The 14,758-nt window shown below is 39.1% G+C and overlaps 1 protein-coding gene across 1 annotated transcript in view; it reads right to left on the minus strand.

The window, feature by feature from the left end:
- LOC104523980 (tubulin polyglutamylase TTLL5) overlaps positions 1 to 14,329 on the minus strand; it is a gene marked incomplete at its 5' end in the record, with an annotated part of 80,365 nt that extends 66,036 nt beyond the window's left edge. The window contains 6 exons of the mRNA XM_010166722.2: positions 7,193 to 7,383; positions 8,842 to 9,249; positions 9,654 to 9,767; positions 10,440 to 10,573; positions 11,791 to 11,891; positions 14,168 to 14,329. Coding sequence (XP_010165024.2) covers positions 7,193 to 7,383; positions 8,842 to 9,249; positions 9,654 to 9,767; positions 10,440 to 10,573; positions 11,791 to 11,891; positions 14,168 to 14,329 — 1,110 coding nt within the window. The remainder of the gene's footprint in view (positions 1 to 7,192; positions 7,384 to 8,841; positions 9,250 to 9,653; positions 9,768 to 10,439; positions 10,574 to 11,790; positions 11,892 to 14,167) is intronic.
- Between the last annotated feature and the right edge of the window lie 429 nt (positions 14,330 to 14,758).

Raw genomic sequence — 14,758 nt, forward strand, 5'->3', positions numbered from 1 at the left:
TATTATCCGTTTTTACTCTGATATCTTCCTCCTAAACTGAATATCCCCTTCTTACTATAAGAAACACTAATAAAATCAACTTTATTTACCTTGCCATCCACTGCTTTGTATAATTCCTTCATACCTATCTCCTCTCTAAAGAAACAATATTTTCACTTCCTTGTTAAAAATGCATTTTGCGGTTAATTGTTGTAGTCATTAATCAATGAATCCCTGTTATTTTTCCTGAATTCACTTTAGGAATGGCAACCCAAACTGATCAAGGGAGGGCATGTAATTGATGCTTACATAATTACCTTCTATTCCCTATCTTGTTCCTTAAACATGCTAATAATTTTTGTTTGCTGCCTGCTTGACTTAGAACAGGTATCTCCACTGAGCCTTCCAGAACAAAACTCATTTTTTTCTTCCCTAAATGATTAATTTAAACCTTATTATTTTAAGTGGTTAAAGTTATTGCTTGTCATATAATCAGTTATTTGTAAACACTGCACTTCATCTGCCATTGTCCTGCCAGTTAATACAGTTGTTAAATTTCTCTTAGCATTTCTCAAAATAATCAACAAAAGGATACAGACATACTGACAAACTACAAGGAGGCAGCTCAGCTTCACAGCACAAACGTAACTTCACAGTAACTGAACATCTGGGCACTTGTAGCCCATGTTATACCGAAGGTAACAAGAACTTACCTCATGTAGTAAACATGAACTGCACAAGCATGTGTTCACATGGATGAACACTATGGAGTAGTTAATCTACTGTAAATTCACACCCCATATTACCTTGCAATAACTTGCTTTTATATTCATTCTTTAGGTAATAATATGCCAGTCATTATGCACCTCTTCCTTTCAAGTCTTTAATTTTACACTCCATCTGCATTCTGTATTGTGAGTCTGTTCAGTTATCCACGTGCTGTGTAGCAAACTGGCTAGTTTTTCTTTTGTTTGCTTTCTGTCTGTTTTTGATCTATAACAAAACTTTACCTCTCACTCTACAGATACCTGGCTTGCTTAACAGTCCTTGCTGAAAGCTTGCCAAAAACCTCTTTGAAAGTTTGAACAACAAGAACCAGTTCCACTAGATGCCATTTTTCTAATTTCAAAGAATTCTAATAGATCAAGACATGGGTTGGGCGTTGTGAGGGTTTTTGGGTCTGAATCACATTCATCCGAGTGAATTAAGATTCTATTTTTATTTCAGTTTAATATATATGTGCTAGTGGAACAAGACTCAGACTCACTGCTTTAATTTACAGAAAACTTCAGGGTCCTTATTACAGATAAGCACACTCGTTGCCTTTCTGTCCTCTACACCAGCTTTACCACTGACCACACCTTTCAGCAGAATCTTTGTCACTTCACTGCTGCCTTTTTTACCTCCTAAATGTATACCAGCCAGCCACAAAAGTCTCACAAAACATTTTTTTGCCTATCTTTTCTCCTAGGAGCTGAAGTTCATTACCTGGGGGGAAAAAAAAAAAAAGTATGTCCTCTGAATCTACTATAGTGAAAAATAATGCATAAGAAATTATATCTCTAATGCCAGTATATGTCAAAATTTGTTTCTAAAAACCTAGACTATATCCCCACTGAATTAATAAATTAATCTATCAATCAGTAGCATACCTAAGGAAATCTGATGTCATGTGGCATCCCTGCAGGTCTCCCTGGCTAATAACCACATCATTCACAAGTCTGCTACCTACGATATCTTCAAGATATTTCCTCCCTATGTCCCCTAACTTACAAGCAAGAAGCAGCACATGTCACAGCTAGTTCCAAATTAGAAGCCTGTTCACTGCTAATTAATATAAGCATTCTGACTGGCTAGGCAGCAGTCCAAACAGAACAGATATGTTGAACTCCACTTGATTTTAGCCCTTGACTGAAACATTCTCATGGGGCCTGCACTTCTATGCACTTAACATTTTCCACAAAACAGGTAAGAACGTACCACCTTCTAGACTAATCTAGCTGAAACTTGGGGAATTTGGACAAAAGCTTTCTCTTCCTTGTTTTCTTATGACCTTTTGAGCTCGGATACCTCCTTATTATCCTACTCAGCCATGAATGCATCAGGTTAATGCTGGATCCTCAAAGGCACACATTTTCCATAGAGGTCTCTGGGTTGCTTGCTCCCAAACATATCGGGCAGTTAACTAGAGGAACATCTTGTTATTTTTTGATACTGTGGTGTACTATAGTTAGATGGTGAGTACTGCAAAAATCAGGCAGTGTTTGAAAGATCTCTTATGGATAGAAGTACATAATTCTTACTATTTGTCATAACCTCAAAATCAGCTTTATTATTAGATTTTATGTGATCATAAAAACATTGTAAATCTGTATTTTTAAGTAAAAAAAAAAAGAATAAAATTCCTCATAAGTAAAAACTAATATTCATTGTTAACAGCTATATTTAACAATAAAGATTCTCCCCAGCAGCTTCACTGTATTTATTAATTTGTAATGCTGAATATTTGTCTTTCATAACCTAACTTGAGATTGTCATGCTCCAGTGTGTCCTTAAGGCAATATCTTTCCTGCACCTACCATTAAAGTCAGTTACAGAAGTTACCCAAACAGCTGCTCCTTTTCTAAGACAGAATAATACTGCTCCTCTTTTCTCTCTATTCATCTCTGTCGTTCCTGCAACTGGGCAGTAAGGCATCACGCAGTGATGCAGTGGATTAAGTAATTCTTCTTATGGGTTCTAGATCAGTATTTCTATTGTATACCACTGTGAAGGCACCCTTGTTTTCTCAACGTTGCAAGCATCAAGATGCACTGATGAAATTTTATACTATATAATGAAAAATATTTTTTCAAAAATCAAAGTAATGAAAGACAAAATATTCTCATACACTTTGTGAGACAGCCTGTAAGAACTGAAAACTAACTGTGTACAAGGGAATGAAACCACACACCAGTAAGGCTTTAACTTCCTACCATCTCTACCTCCCATACTATAAGAATTGTTCACTTTATGAGTATCACTGAAGTTCCCATCTGGTGTTTCAGAAGTGAATGGAGAGGACTAACAAGACAAAGCTGATGTAATCACAAAAATCTTGTTTTTCTTAAAACAATAGATGTTAAATATCTGTTCAAAGCTCATCAGATACTTAAAATTTTCCCTTTGAACATTTTAATTTCAGTAGCCAATTGGCTTAATAAATTAAACTGATTTAATACAGAGGGTAGAATACAAGAGTGTAAGACAGCAAACGTGAAGCAGTGCTTTAGGCATGGATAGGAAACAGTGAAGAACAGCAGGGACTGTAGAGGGACAGAGGTGGACTCAATCAGAATGGCAGCATCATTCCAAGCACAGCTGTTGAGGCTACATTCCCGGGAACCCCAGAGACCCACGCTAGTACACGGATACCAGAAGCAATTCTCACAAGAATGGGAACAGAAAACAAGCTTCCCAGCTGCTCTTGGAAGGAGGTAATGTATTCAGCGTACCCACACCCCCAAGACACAGCTGGGCACAACACAGAGAACCAAGGCACAAAGGCAGTCAACTCTCACATAGAAGTTCTTGCCCTCAGAAAAGAAACACAGTCCACAGCAATAGTAGTATTTTCCCTAGTCTCTCTTTCACACACCCCCTCCAAATCAATAGTCCTAAACTTGCCATTAAACATAATTAAATCCAAGCATCAAGTAGCTTTCATACCAGTCAGGTACTTTCCAACAAGGTAGACTAACTCCAAGTTTCTGGAGTGGCTTTAAACAATTGTACTATTTTTATTATTTAGGTAACTGATGTGCTCTTCTAGGGGTTGTCTTCATGCAAATTTATTTTAGAATGCTTTTACTTTAAAAGGACTATTATATTTCAAGTGGCTTAAACAGAGGAGTGAAAAGGGGGAAAAATAACAATTCAGAGTCTCCTGTCTAGAAACGCATAGGAAAGCAGAGTCTTGTTTAACTATAGCACCCTAATACAAGCCCTATTCTCTAACCTTCTCTCAGCTTTCAATTCCTTACTTTCCTGTCCCAAAGCTATCAGAGTTTCATAACCCAGAGTCCCCAAACACTCCCCTCTCAAGTCCTTCCCGCTTTCAAACCATACCAAGTCTTTAACTTCTCACTTCTCTCCAGCTGTTTACTAAATCCTCTCCTACACGTTTCTATCTTCCCCCCTTCCTGGTTCAGACCAAATCCTTGTCTGCCCAAATCTATAACCACATAATGCTCCCAAATAGCTTCACTGATATCTAACCTTCTGCAAATCACCTTCCAAACTGTGTAATGTCTGCACTTCTATTCATTCAATCCACCTCCATACCTAGTGGCTCAGTGACAGGTGTCCTGGTTCCAGGTCCCACAACAACAAGCCCAATCCTTGCTTGGCTCCTCCCAAGCAGTTTTGCCCGTACAGGCACTTGCTGCCATACTATTATGCTTTTATTGTATCCTGAAACCTCTTGTCACCCTTCACTGTCACGGCAGCCTTGTCTTCCCACAGAAGTAAAACCCTTAGTCCTTGTTGCAAGATAGGCTTTAAAAGCCAGGCTGGATCAGAAGAACAATTAGAATGACTCTTAGATGGCAGAAGAGTAGAATGTGTCCGGGGGCAGGAAAAAAACCCAAAAAACAAACCCAAAACCCACAAGTTTAGCTGTGTTCCTTTGGGCCTTGCAGTTACAAACAAAAACCAAAAAAACCCAAAACCCACAAGTAGTAGCCTTATGCTTTAGCTGTGTTCCTTTGGGCCTTGCAGTTACATCTAAACCTTACAAAACATCACTGTTTCAGGTGTGAGTAAAATAGTCTCAGCTATGTGCCATAAATTCAACAGTTAAGAAAGAGATTGCTTTAAAAAAAATAAATAAAAAAAAAAATCCTCAACTAAACCATCCAAATTTTCATACTAAGTAAGCTTCAGATTTCATCTCCCCAAAGGGATTATTGCAGAAACATAGCCTGGAGAATCACAGTAAAGAACAGACATCTAGAATTGAATGGACACAGGCTCAGGAAGGAAATTCCTTGTCAGATAATGCTCCAGCTCTACACTTTGCATTGACCTGCAAATCCCTTTCTATGTGGATCTTTTTCATGATGACAGAAGATCACTAAGACACAACCCAACCCATGTTTCTATATTTCACTACAGAAGCAAAGCTTGTACAAACACTGTGTAGCCAAATACAAAATATATCAAAATCACTCAGAAAAATTCACATTACCGCCTAGGAGCTGAAGTCTTTTTTCTTTGCTTGTCACAGAGAAGGGAATTAGCACCTTCATTTTCCGTCTATACATTTCCCACCTTTTCTGTGGGAAACTATCTTGGGAGAGCCCAGAAGCAAAAAGCAATGCAGACACATTTACCACAACCAACACATTTCCAGAGCTACCACTGCACTTCACAGTCACTTTCAGGCTTGAGTATACTTACACCGATTGACCAACTGGTGGCTAAACAGGTTTCTGCCTCCATCATCTACAGTTACCAGAGCATGCTCCTTTGTCACCCAACACAGCTGTGCTCAGGAAGCTACACAGCCCTTCCCATGTAGATCTTTGTAAATTCCTCTCTGGATTCCCCCTTCTATACTTCCTACATTAACTAGCAGTAACTAGCTATGATAGGAACACAGAAGTGTAAAAATTATCTAGTAGTAGTCAAGAGACAACTTGGGTTCTTCAGAGAAACCTAAGAAATCACAGCAGTTGGAGCCAAGCAGGAAATTAGTGGTTTTAGGGAGAAAGTCTATGAATTTGAAAAATTATTTTCTGAAAAGACTGAAATAAATAGATGCATTTCAATTTTTTCCCAAATATTTGTCTAGATACTAATTTTTATCTGAAGAGGCAGTTTCCATCATATATTAGAGCTTTGAACAAATCAGAATTTCCTGAATGGAAACATTTCACTATCAAATTTTTTTGAACAGTTTTACTGACAAAGTTTAGCTTAAAAAAAGCTGAATTCTAATTTCATTAAGAGAACCAGACTGACAGCTCTGAATACTAGTGGACAAGCAAACAACCTTCTTCTGATGTTCCCCATACCACTTCAGGCTTTGAAAGATGAAGTTCTCTAAATAGGGTCTGGCTTGACACAAGATCAGGCCGCAGTATCACTGGTATATTCAGTAATTACATTCTCTGCTAAGTCCATCAAGAAGAAGGGGCTTTGTTTTTGTGACTTATCCTTTAAAGTTTAAGACCTATCTGCAAAGACCGGAGTGCCTGTGTTAGTTTTGGAACTGCCCAGACTGAATCAAAACCTTGAACTAGATGTAGAAGGGTCTAAACATCTATTCAGCTTTCCAGAGTTACAAATGCACCCCAACTTTTGAAAAAGACATATTGCCAATCATCTAACCAGATATTAAAAATCAAAACATATAACAATAAAATTGAAAGAAGAAAAAGAAGCAACTAGCAGCAGCTATTTCAACTATTAAATATGCCTATTTAATATCACTATTAAAACAATAGTTCCAAAATCAAAGTATCAGAAGATATTTAAACTATTTTTCCCTAGCAAGTAAAGAGGGGAAAAATTAATTTCCAAGGCAAAGTGCCTATCCTGGAGAACCTCCAGCTGGCAGTTTAATTAACTGAGAAGTGTCCAACTTGAACACCTTTGATGAACTATAGCATATTATAAAGACAAAAAAAGACTACATGTGTAGCCATTTAGGCCATAATTGAAAAAGAAATATGAAACTAAGTGAAATTCTATCAGTGATCCATACCACCACACTTAGCAAAAGATCTTCACATCCCATGCTAGTAAGTACTTCATTACATCTTTACAATGTTACTGGAATACAGAATTTACATGAGAACCCATTCTGCAGACTTCCATTCCCAGTGCTGTGAGAACACACTGGAAGAATGAGGAAGCAAATCACATGCAAGCACAAATCTGAGAAGACTTGGGTTTATTGTTTAGTAAGACCAAAGGTGGATTTGGGTTTTTATGAATTTTTTAATCCTCTGCCCAGTCTTGCTTTCTTCTATAAAAGGATTTTAGCAACCTTCTTGTCATCTCACAGAAAAATCAAAATTCTGATCACTTTAAAACAACAATATGACAGAAATCGATTTTCATGAGGTTTACTCATTCCAGTATGTCTCAGCCCAGCCCAGTGCCAACACAGAAGCCTGTGACAGATTTTTCTGTTGTCACAGGGACTCGAGCTTTACTGCTTACATACCTGCTGTGTAAGGAGACTCATGTGGCTTGGTGGGGAATACTGACAGGCTGCTTGCTTTTCTGCCAGCTGTTGCAGTTCTGCTGCTACCATACTGGGGCTATAATGTTTGCCCCGGGAAGAAGCATCTTCTGCATCTTTGTGCATCCTGGCTGAGCCCCCATGCTGCCCACTTGGACTGCGGTGGCACAAACCTACCAAACAAACATTTGGATACGCTTAGTATGTCAGACTCCCTCAGCCTGCTGACCACAGAGATACAAAAACAGGTATGATACTTTCTGCAGATTCTAAGGAGAATACAGTCTTCTATTCTGCACAGGTGTTGTCTATATGAGCTTTTGTCAATTCTAAACCTGTATTCTCTTCATCATAACGTAACCAGTGGCATCCAATTCCAGAGAATATTGGCTGCTCTTACCTAAGTTAAATCTATAATGTTTTTTTCTTAAAAACAAATGTATCCCTTTGAATAAGCTACTCAGTTGGGAAGTCAGATTTATTCTAATGCTAGAAAGACTGTCAATATATATACAGCAACCCTAGTGAACATACGCTGACCCTAATGTACAACCTAAAGCAAATGTATGCCATCATTAAAAAAAAATATATATACATATATAATCAGGACACACAGCTGTGTGTGGTTCCCAAAACTCTCCTAAAAGATTACAGTCTACATAAATTCCTACAGTTTCTTCAGATTCCTTACACTCTAAGTTGTGTTGCTCCACTATGTTCTAACACAGAACAGTAAATGAGAGGTCTCTAGATCTTGTTTTTAAGATGGTCTTGGATAAGGCAGTGCTGAAAGGTCCTAGAGAATGAGATACAGCAATGACTCATCCAGATCCTTCTTTTTTGGAGGTCTTGACACACCTTTAAGTATTCAACAATTATGAGGTTTCATTAAAGGATTTCTCTGCATGATAGAGAAACACAGAACTAAGAACAGCATATAGACTGAGACAGGACTTCTGCTAACCAAAACTACATTAAAATCACTAAAGCTAAAATAAGAGATCAGTAATACAATCAAGCAAAAACATATAATACTTAATTTCCCAGCTCTCTCTTAGTAAGTTAAAAGGCTGAGTTCAAATTTCAAGACTGAGGAGAGACCTTATCACTCTTTACAACTACTTGAAAGGAAGCTGTAGCCAGGTGAGTGTTGGCCTCCCAAGTAATAAGTTATAGGAGAAGAGGAAGTGACCTAGAGATGTGCCAGGGGAGGTTTAGATTAGAAATTAGGAAAAAACTATTCACCAAAAGGTCTGTCAAGCATTGAAACAGGCTACCCAGGGAAGTGGCTGAGTTAAATACTTCCCTGAAAGTATGTAAAAGACATGTAGATGGGGCACTTAGAGACATGGTTTAGTGGTAGACTTCTCAGCATTAGGTTAACAGTTGGACTTGATGATCTTAAGGTTTCCAACTTAAATGAGTCCATGATTCAGTGTTGAACTGCTCAATAAAAGGGCATCTTTGGCAAACAAGGGCTGCTTTCTGCACTCCTCCTTTCCATGAGAAATTTAGCACCATTCAACAAGACTCATAATTCTGGAAATGTAAAATTTCTACCTACTCCAGAACAGAGATTACACAATCTCTATACTGAACTAGCAGGTTATTATGCATCCCAGAACACTCACCTACTTTTGCAGAGGATGGTCGGGATAATCTTTGGCTGTAGATCTGAGCAGCTCTCTGAAAAGATGAGAATGGGCCAATGGTGTAGCTACCAGAATGACGACGTAACTCTGCAAGGCTAGAAGCCTCACTGGACACTGGGTATGTGAAGACAGAAGAGCTGTCAGGAGCTGTGCTCTGCGAGGAGGGTAGTAGGGATGGGGACTGAATCAGCTTGGGACCAACTGAAGGAGCCGGCAATGAATGATGACCAGGCATCTGTGAATTTTCAGAGGCTGCAGGCTGAGATGGTATCCAGGAACTGGTACTTCTCTGGAACACGGCACCAGAAACGGGGGAAGAAGCACTAGGAGGGCCACACTGACGTAATTTCTCTTCAGTATTTAAGGAGAAGGTGGGTCCTTCTGGAACTACACAAAGATAATAAGGACACTACATGAGGAAAAGCTGCTTTTCAGGTCCTTCAGATAATATCAACATACCAAAGATCCCTCTACTCGGACACACTGAAGACAAAATAACCTTACCTACCAGCAAAGAAGAGGGCCTACATGATGAATATCCTCTTTCAAAGCTTGCCGTATCTTCCCCCACAGAAGAGCAGCTAACTCTTACTGCTCAATTCCCCAAAATTTGGCATATGAATCTCTCAGTTCTCACCTTTGTTTAAAACAGTATTAAAAACAGTATGCTCAATTCCCCAAAATTGGGCATATGAATCTCTCAGTTCTAACCTTTGTTTAAAACAGTATTAAAAACAGTATATACATTCTTTTTTTTTTTTCTTTATGATGATTTAAGCCAGTTCACTTACAGGTTGATTTAACTTCTTTGGGTTTATAGCCTTTTAATGCTCCTTCTGCAGGCAGATCTGCAACTGAACTTTTGGGTTGATCATCTTTAATTTTTGTCACCACCTCAGGATGCTCTATAACAAAATCAAGGAGTTAGGAAGTAGAGCAATGCAAACTGTGATACTGTTAGAACAGGACTGCATAATTTAAACCTTGTTACAATGGACTTCATTGCTAATATTTACTGTAGACCATGCAACTCTACTGATCACGACTGTGCTGTCACGTACAGCAGCACAGACTACTGGATGTGTATGGCTGGCACTGCACTTCCTTCCATGGAAGGCCTAATTAGGCTCAGATATACAGACTCTGTTCTCCAGTGAGTATGCTCACTGTAGGCAGCACAATTTATTAACAGGCCTTGATTTCTCTCATCCCTTACTTTGATTTTGGGATTCTCTGTTAATTTCAAATCTCTGTGCCTTCAGTTTGCATAACCTCATTTCAGTCATGAGCCACCATATCTAGTTCCTTATAAATGCTGGTCCAGATTCATCCCATTTCCCTTCAGGCAAAGGTAGGAGTTACTCTAGTCTTTACATATAGAGTCAGTTAAAAAAACCAACCAACCAAACCAAACAAACAAACAAAAAAACAAACAAACAAACAAACAAACAAACCCCAAAAAATGCAACCTCAAGATGCTAGAATAACATTCCGGAGGGGTTGTTCTCTTTCCTCAGACTGAAGTTAAACTGGATTTGTCTGGGCAGCAGCATCTCAGAACTGCCTGCAACACTTACTCTCTTGAGGCTGCTTCTCTGACTGGTTACTGGTGTTCCTGGGTATTGTGCTTGTGGAGTTTGTTCCTAGGAAGACACTTGCTGACTTGTTTTTGTGTGTGTAAAATGTCAGCACTTCCTCCAGGTCACTTTCACTACAATAAGGAGAGAAGAATAGATGTAAGTGAGGATTCTAAGCTTTTCAGTGTTCATATAACAATCAAAGACAGGAAACAATAAGGAGACTGAAGAAGGGAGTGGGGAAAAAAGGTGAGGCCAGACAAGCTAATGATTTGCTCAGTTCTGCAGGGTAAGAGCAGAAGGAAGGGAACATGCCCTGGTTAAACCCGAGTTTCCCACCGAAATACCATTTTCTTATGCAGTAGAAAATTCAAGGCGTTTAGAAGCCCTCCCAGGATAAATAAAGAGCAAGTGAAAACTCCAAACACATTTCTGGGGAGATCAGTTCAACAGGAGAGACTCAGTTCACAACTAAATTTGTGAATAGATGGGGTCCTTACCCATATAGGCATGTCATATATGGGTCAAATAAAAGACTCAAAGGCATTGGTTTTTGTGCTCAAGAAACAGACTTGAAGGATGTATTTCCAGTTCACTTAATTTCAGACCTCTCCACAGTCAGATAGCTATAATGGCATTGTTCTTCATACAAGGCTACAGGCCACAAAGAGTATTTACCATTTTAAAGTATGTTTCCTACCATATTCTTGTGAGTTTAAGGCAGATAAAGTTTGGAGCATGCACAGTTAGAAAATGCTGCTTTTTCATTGTGAAAGTAACTGCTTCCACTGAACTGCCTTAGCAAGCCAAGTAAAAGGCTTGGATGAAGACAGGGAGTCTAACTCCCTTCCTTCCTCATCTCAAGAAGTCCAGACCTGGAGAGTTCCTAATGAGAGGAAGCAAGCATGAGATTTGTATCTGAGAGTAGAAAACTGAGAGCCAGGCAGAGCCACAGCTGTTCAACCACAGCAGCTCAAGGCCATCTGAGCAGCAGCTCTAGCTTAATTCTCCTTCCAAAGTGCTGCTACATTTGCTCCAGCATCACAAGAATGGAGACCATTAGCTCACCGGCATCAGTTTGAAATTTACATAGACCAGGGCAACCAGTCCTTTGGGGATCTCCTCAATGGTCAAAACATCTATTGCATCTCCTTCTCTATGCACCAGATGCTGATGCTACAAGTGTTCGGCTGCTGGAAGGGAGAAAAGACAAGTTCTCTGTCCCCCAGCAGGTGCTACAGTCAATAAAGATATCTAGATGCAATTAGATGAATCAGATCATCTTTCTAACAATCCCATCACCTCCAAGACTGTGAGATCCTTTATCAAAGGGAATAAAATGCATTCCTACCTTGCTCTGCTAATAAAGTTCTGAAAACCTTCAGGATTCACTCCCTCCTCCTCCTCTTCCTGTTTCCTTTTTGATCGCTTCTGAACCATCTGCTCTGTTTCCTGTTAATAAGTAGTATCAGTAAATGTCTCAAGTGTAGTTACTTTATGATCCATGGCATAGCTACAGCTCAGAGAAGACAAAAAACAATTCCACAGGATCTAAGAAAAAAGGACATCAACTCCAAAGAGTCAAATTATTTCACTATGTGCAACAGAATGGATAGAGAGCTCCAGAGAGAGCATGCTAAGCATACACCAAACTCCTAATTCCTCCACCTGACAGAACTTGTTAGAATTGATTTGCTGAGAAGAGGCCAAGTCTTCACAAATATGTGCTGCTCCTTCAAATATACACTTTGCTGGGACATAAGGAAGTATGGAGAAGAACTTTTTAAAAATAATAATGAAAAAAACCACACTCTTTAGAGCTATTAGGTCCCCTTTCTACTTTTACTGTTTCCGTCACAAATACAGAGTTCCTCGAAATAACTTTTATTTTAGAATCTGTCCCAAAAGGAGATACTCAGGAAGAAAGGCAGACAAAAATACCAAGTTATATTAAAGAAACTCAATCAAGGAGGTCTGCTGAGGGCATCCATATTTTCTACTGCAAACCAGGAGTTCTCCTCTTGAGTTAATTTCTCTTGTCATGCAGCAAATTGCTGAGGGCTTATCTGCATACCAAAAATATACTGCTTTAGCAAAAGCAAGGAAAGTAAAACAGTACAGCCTGTGGCAAATATGCATTTATACACTAAAATATACTGGAATAAAAGATGGTAAAGCCTTTATGTACGAGAATGGGCGCAAGCTCTCAGATATAAATGATCTATTTCACACCAGTAGAACTTGTTGACATGATGAGAGGTTGTATTGATACAAACATTTTTGTTAATCAAAAACAGGCCTGTCTGAAATACCAATACCAGCATACAAGCTTTATCTGACCAGACTTGACCTCCACTTCATTGCATCCTACTGGTACTCTGAGCATTCCCAGGATGAAAAGGTCAGATACATCTTTTGAAAGATAAGGCAAGAGCGGGAAGAAAAAGCCACTGAGACATGCCTCTACCCTTCATTACTTAAGTAAAAGTCTGAGCAATATGCGATCTGTTTTACTTAATTTGCTGGCAGTAGTATTTTTTCCTTCTGTGTCATTACAGAAGATACATAATGGCTAGTAAGAATCCCCTACTAAACCTTAAGTTACAAGTCAGTGAAAGAAGTCTGTATGTTGGAATCAGACATCAAAAATCCTCATAGCCTAAGAGTCTCTCAGTGGCTTAAATGTGTACATCCTAAAACATCAAGCCATCCATTCTCACTTGTTTTAAGTGAGAAAATATGCTTATGCACTGATTTATTACCAGTTACACAGCTTAATTTTGTGAGTTAGCAGAAAATCCTAGTGTTTGAATACAATTTGAGTGGAAATTATATCCAAAGCAGCTGCTTTCTTCACTCACCACAGAGTCACCTGAGTGTTTTGTGGTTACTCCTAACACAGTAATTCAGTGAGCTTTAGGCATACAAGGCACTCCCTGGAACAGACTTGCTTCAATACCAGTCTTGCTTTGACAGATCAAGTTACCAGATGTCAGATCTGACAAGGTAAAGTAAGCGAACATCCTCTGCTAACAAGTAGGAGCTTGGAGGCCCACATGCACAGAAGCCTTTTAAAGCAAAATTTAAACTACCCTTGTTCTAACACTAAAGAAATGCTACGGGGCAAAGGAAAGGGGAAGCTGTTCTTGCAAAACAGGGATTAGCATGAAAGCACTATGCTAAGAACAGCATCTTCTACATCCCTACATATGAAGAGATGAAAATTATTTAAATTAGGACCTACTTCTTATCACTGGGCATAGAGTCCCATACTACAGATAGGTAACAGTCCCTCAGTATACCAAGCAAATGGTAAGTTACATATTTCATACTGTTCTGTATTAAAAAAAAAAAATAAAGAAGCATCATAAAAATAGGGAGAAATGGGAGGAGACATTACAAAGCACTAGAATCAAAGACAAGCCAAAGAAAAAGCAAACTGCCAATTAAATTCCACTTCATTTCAACACTTCTTTTTACTTTCATGCACATGATGACTGGACTGCATATATAATGTAGTAATACTGTTGTCTATCTGACAATTTGAACAGACAAACTACCATTACGGCATGCACAACTGCAAACAGACCATGTAAATTACAGAACAGAAGATCCTTTAAAACAGCCTGCTGCTTTGACTAAGACAGCAGCCAGCAGGAGATACTTTGGAAGAGGAGAACAGAAACCAAAATTGCTACCAAAAGAAGAATTAAGACAGAATTAGTCACCTTGTTATAACAGATTATGAAATCGCCCAGCTGGTGAGCCAGGATACGACGACGATCATTCAGTCCTAAACGACGGCTGGGGAACAGCATCCTCAAGGACTGCTGAAGATTGCTGGCAGCTCGCTTCAGAAAGCGTACCACAAGCTCCTGCAAGCAAGAGAGATGGAGTTAACAATGGATCAGCTGCAAGATGTGAGGAGAATAGAGGTACTACAGCAGCTAACGACTGGCAAGAACCAAACATACTGTCCTGAGAAAATGAGCTGACAACTGGCTGGCAAAAAGCATTCTGCAATGTGTATTTTTAATATAGCCCTACAAACCCAAGGTGGGGGGAGAATAACGATGCTGTGCCTTGCCTAAGGTGGGTCAGAACTGGAAACACTTGAGAAGCATTTGTCCAAAAAGCATGGCAGATGAAGAAGAAAAAAAAAAAACAACAAACAAGCAGCAAAAAGCAGCAACAACACAGAATAACCTGTAAAGTCCAATACCTTAGGAGAACATTTCCAAAAAACAACATGCAATGTATTAAAGGCGGCCTGTGATGAAGTGGACTGGATAATCAGGTAGTGAGGTGGACTGTTAACT

The sequence above is a fragment of the Antrostomus carolinensis genome, unplaced genomic scaffold (genome assembly GCF_000700745.2).
Source record: "Antrostomus carolinensis isolate BGI_N321 unplaced genomic scaffold, ASM70074v2 scaffold10074, whole genome shotgun sequence".
In the NCBI taxonomy this organism is placed as follows: domain Eukaryota; kingdom Metazoa; phylum Chordata; class Aves; order Caprimulgiformes; family Caprimulgidae; genus Antrostomus; species Antrostomus carolinensis.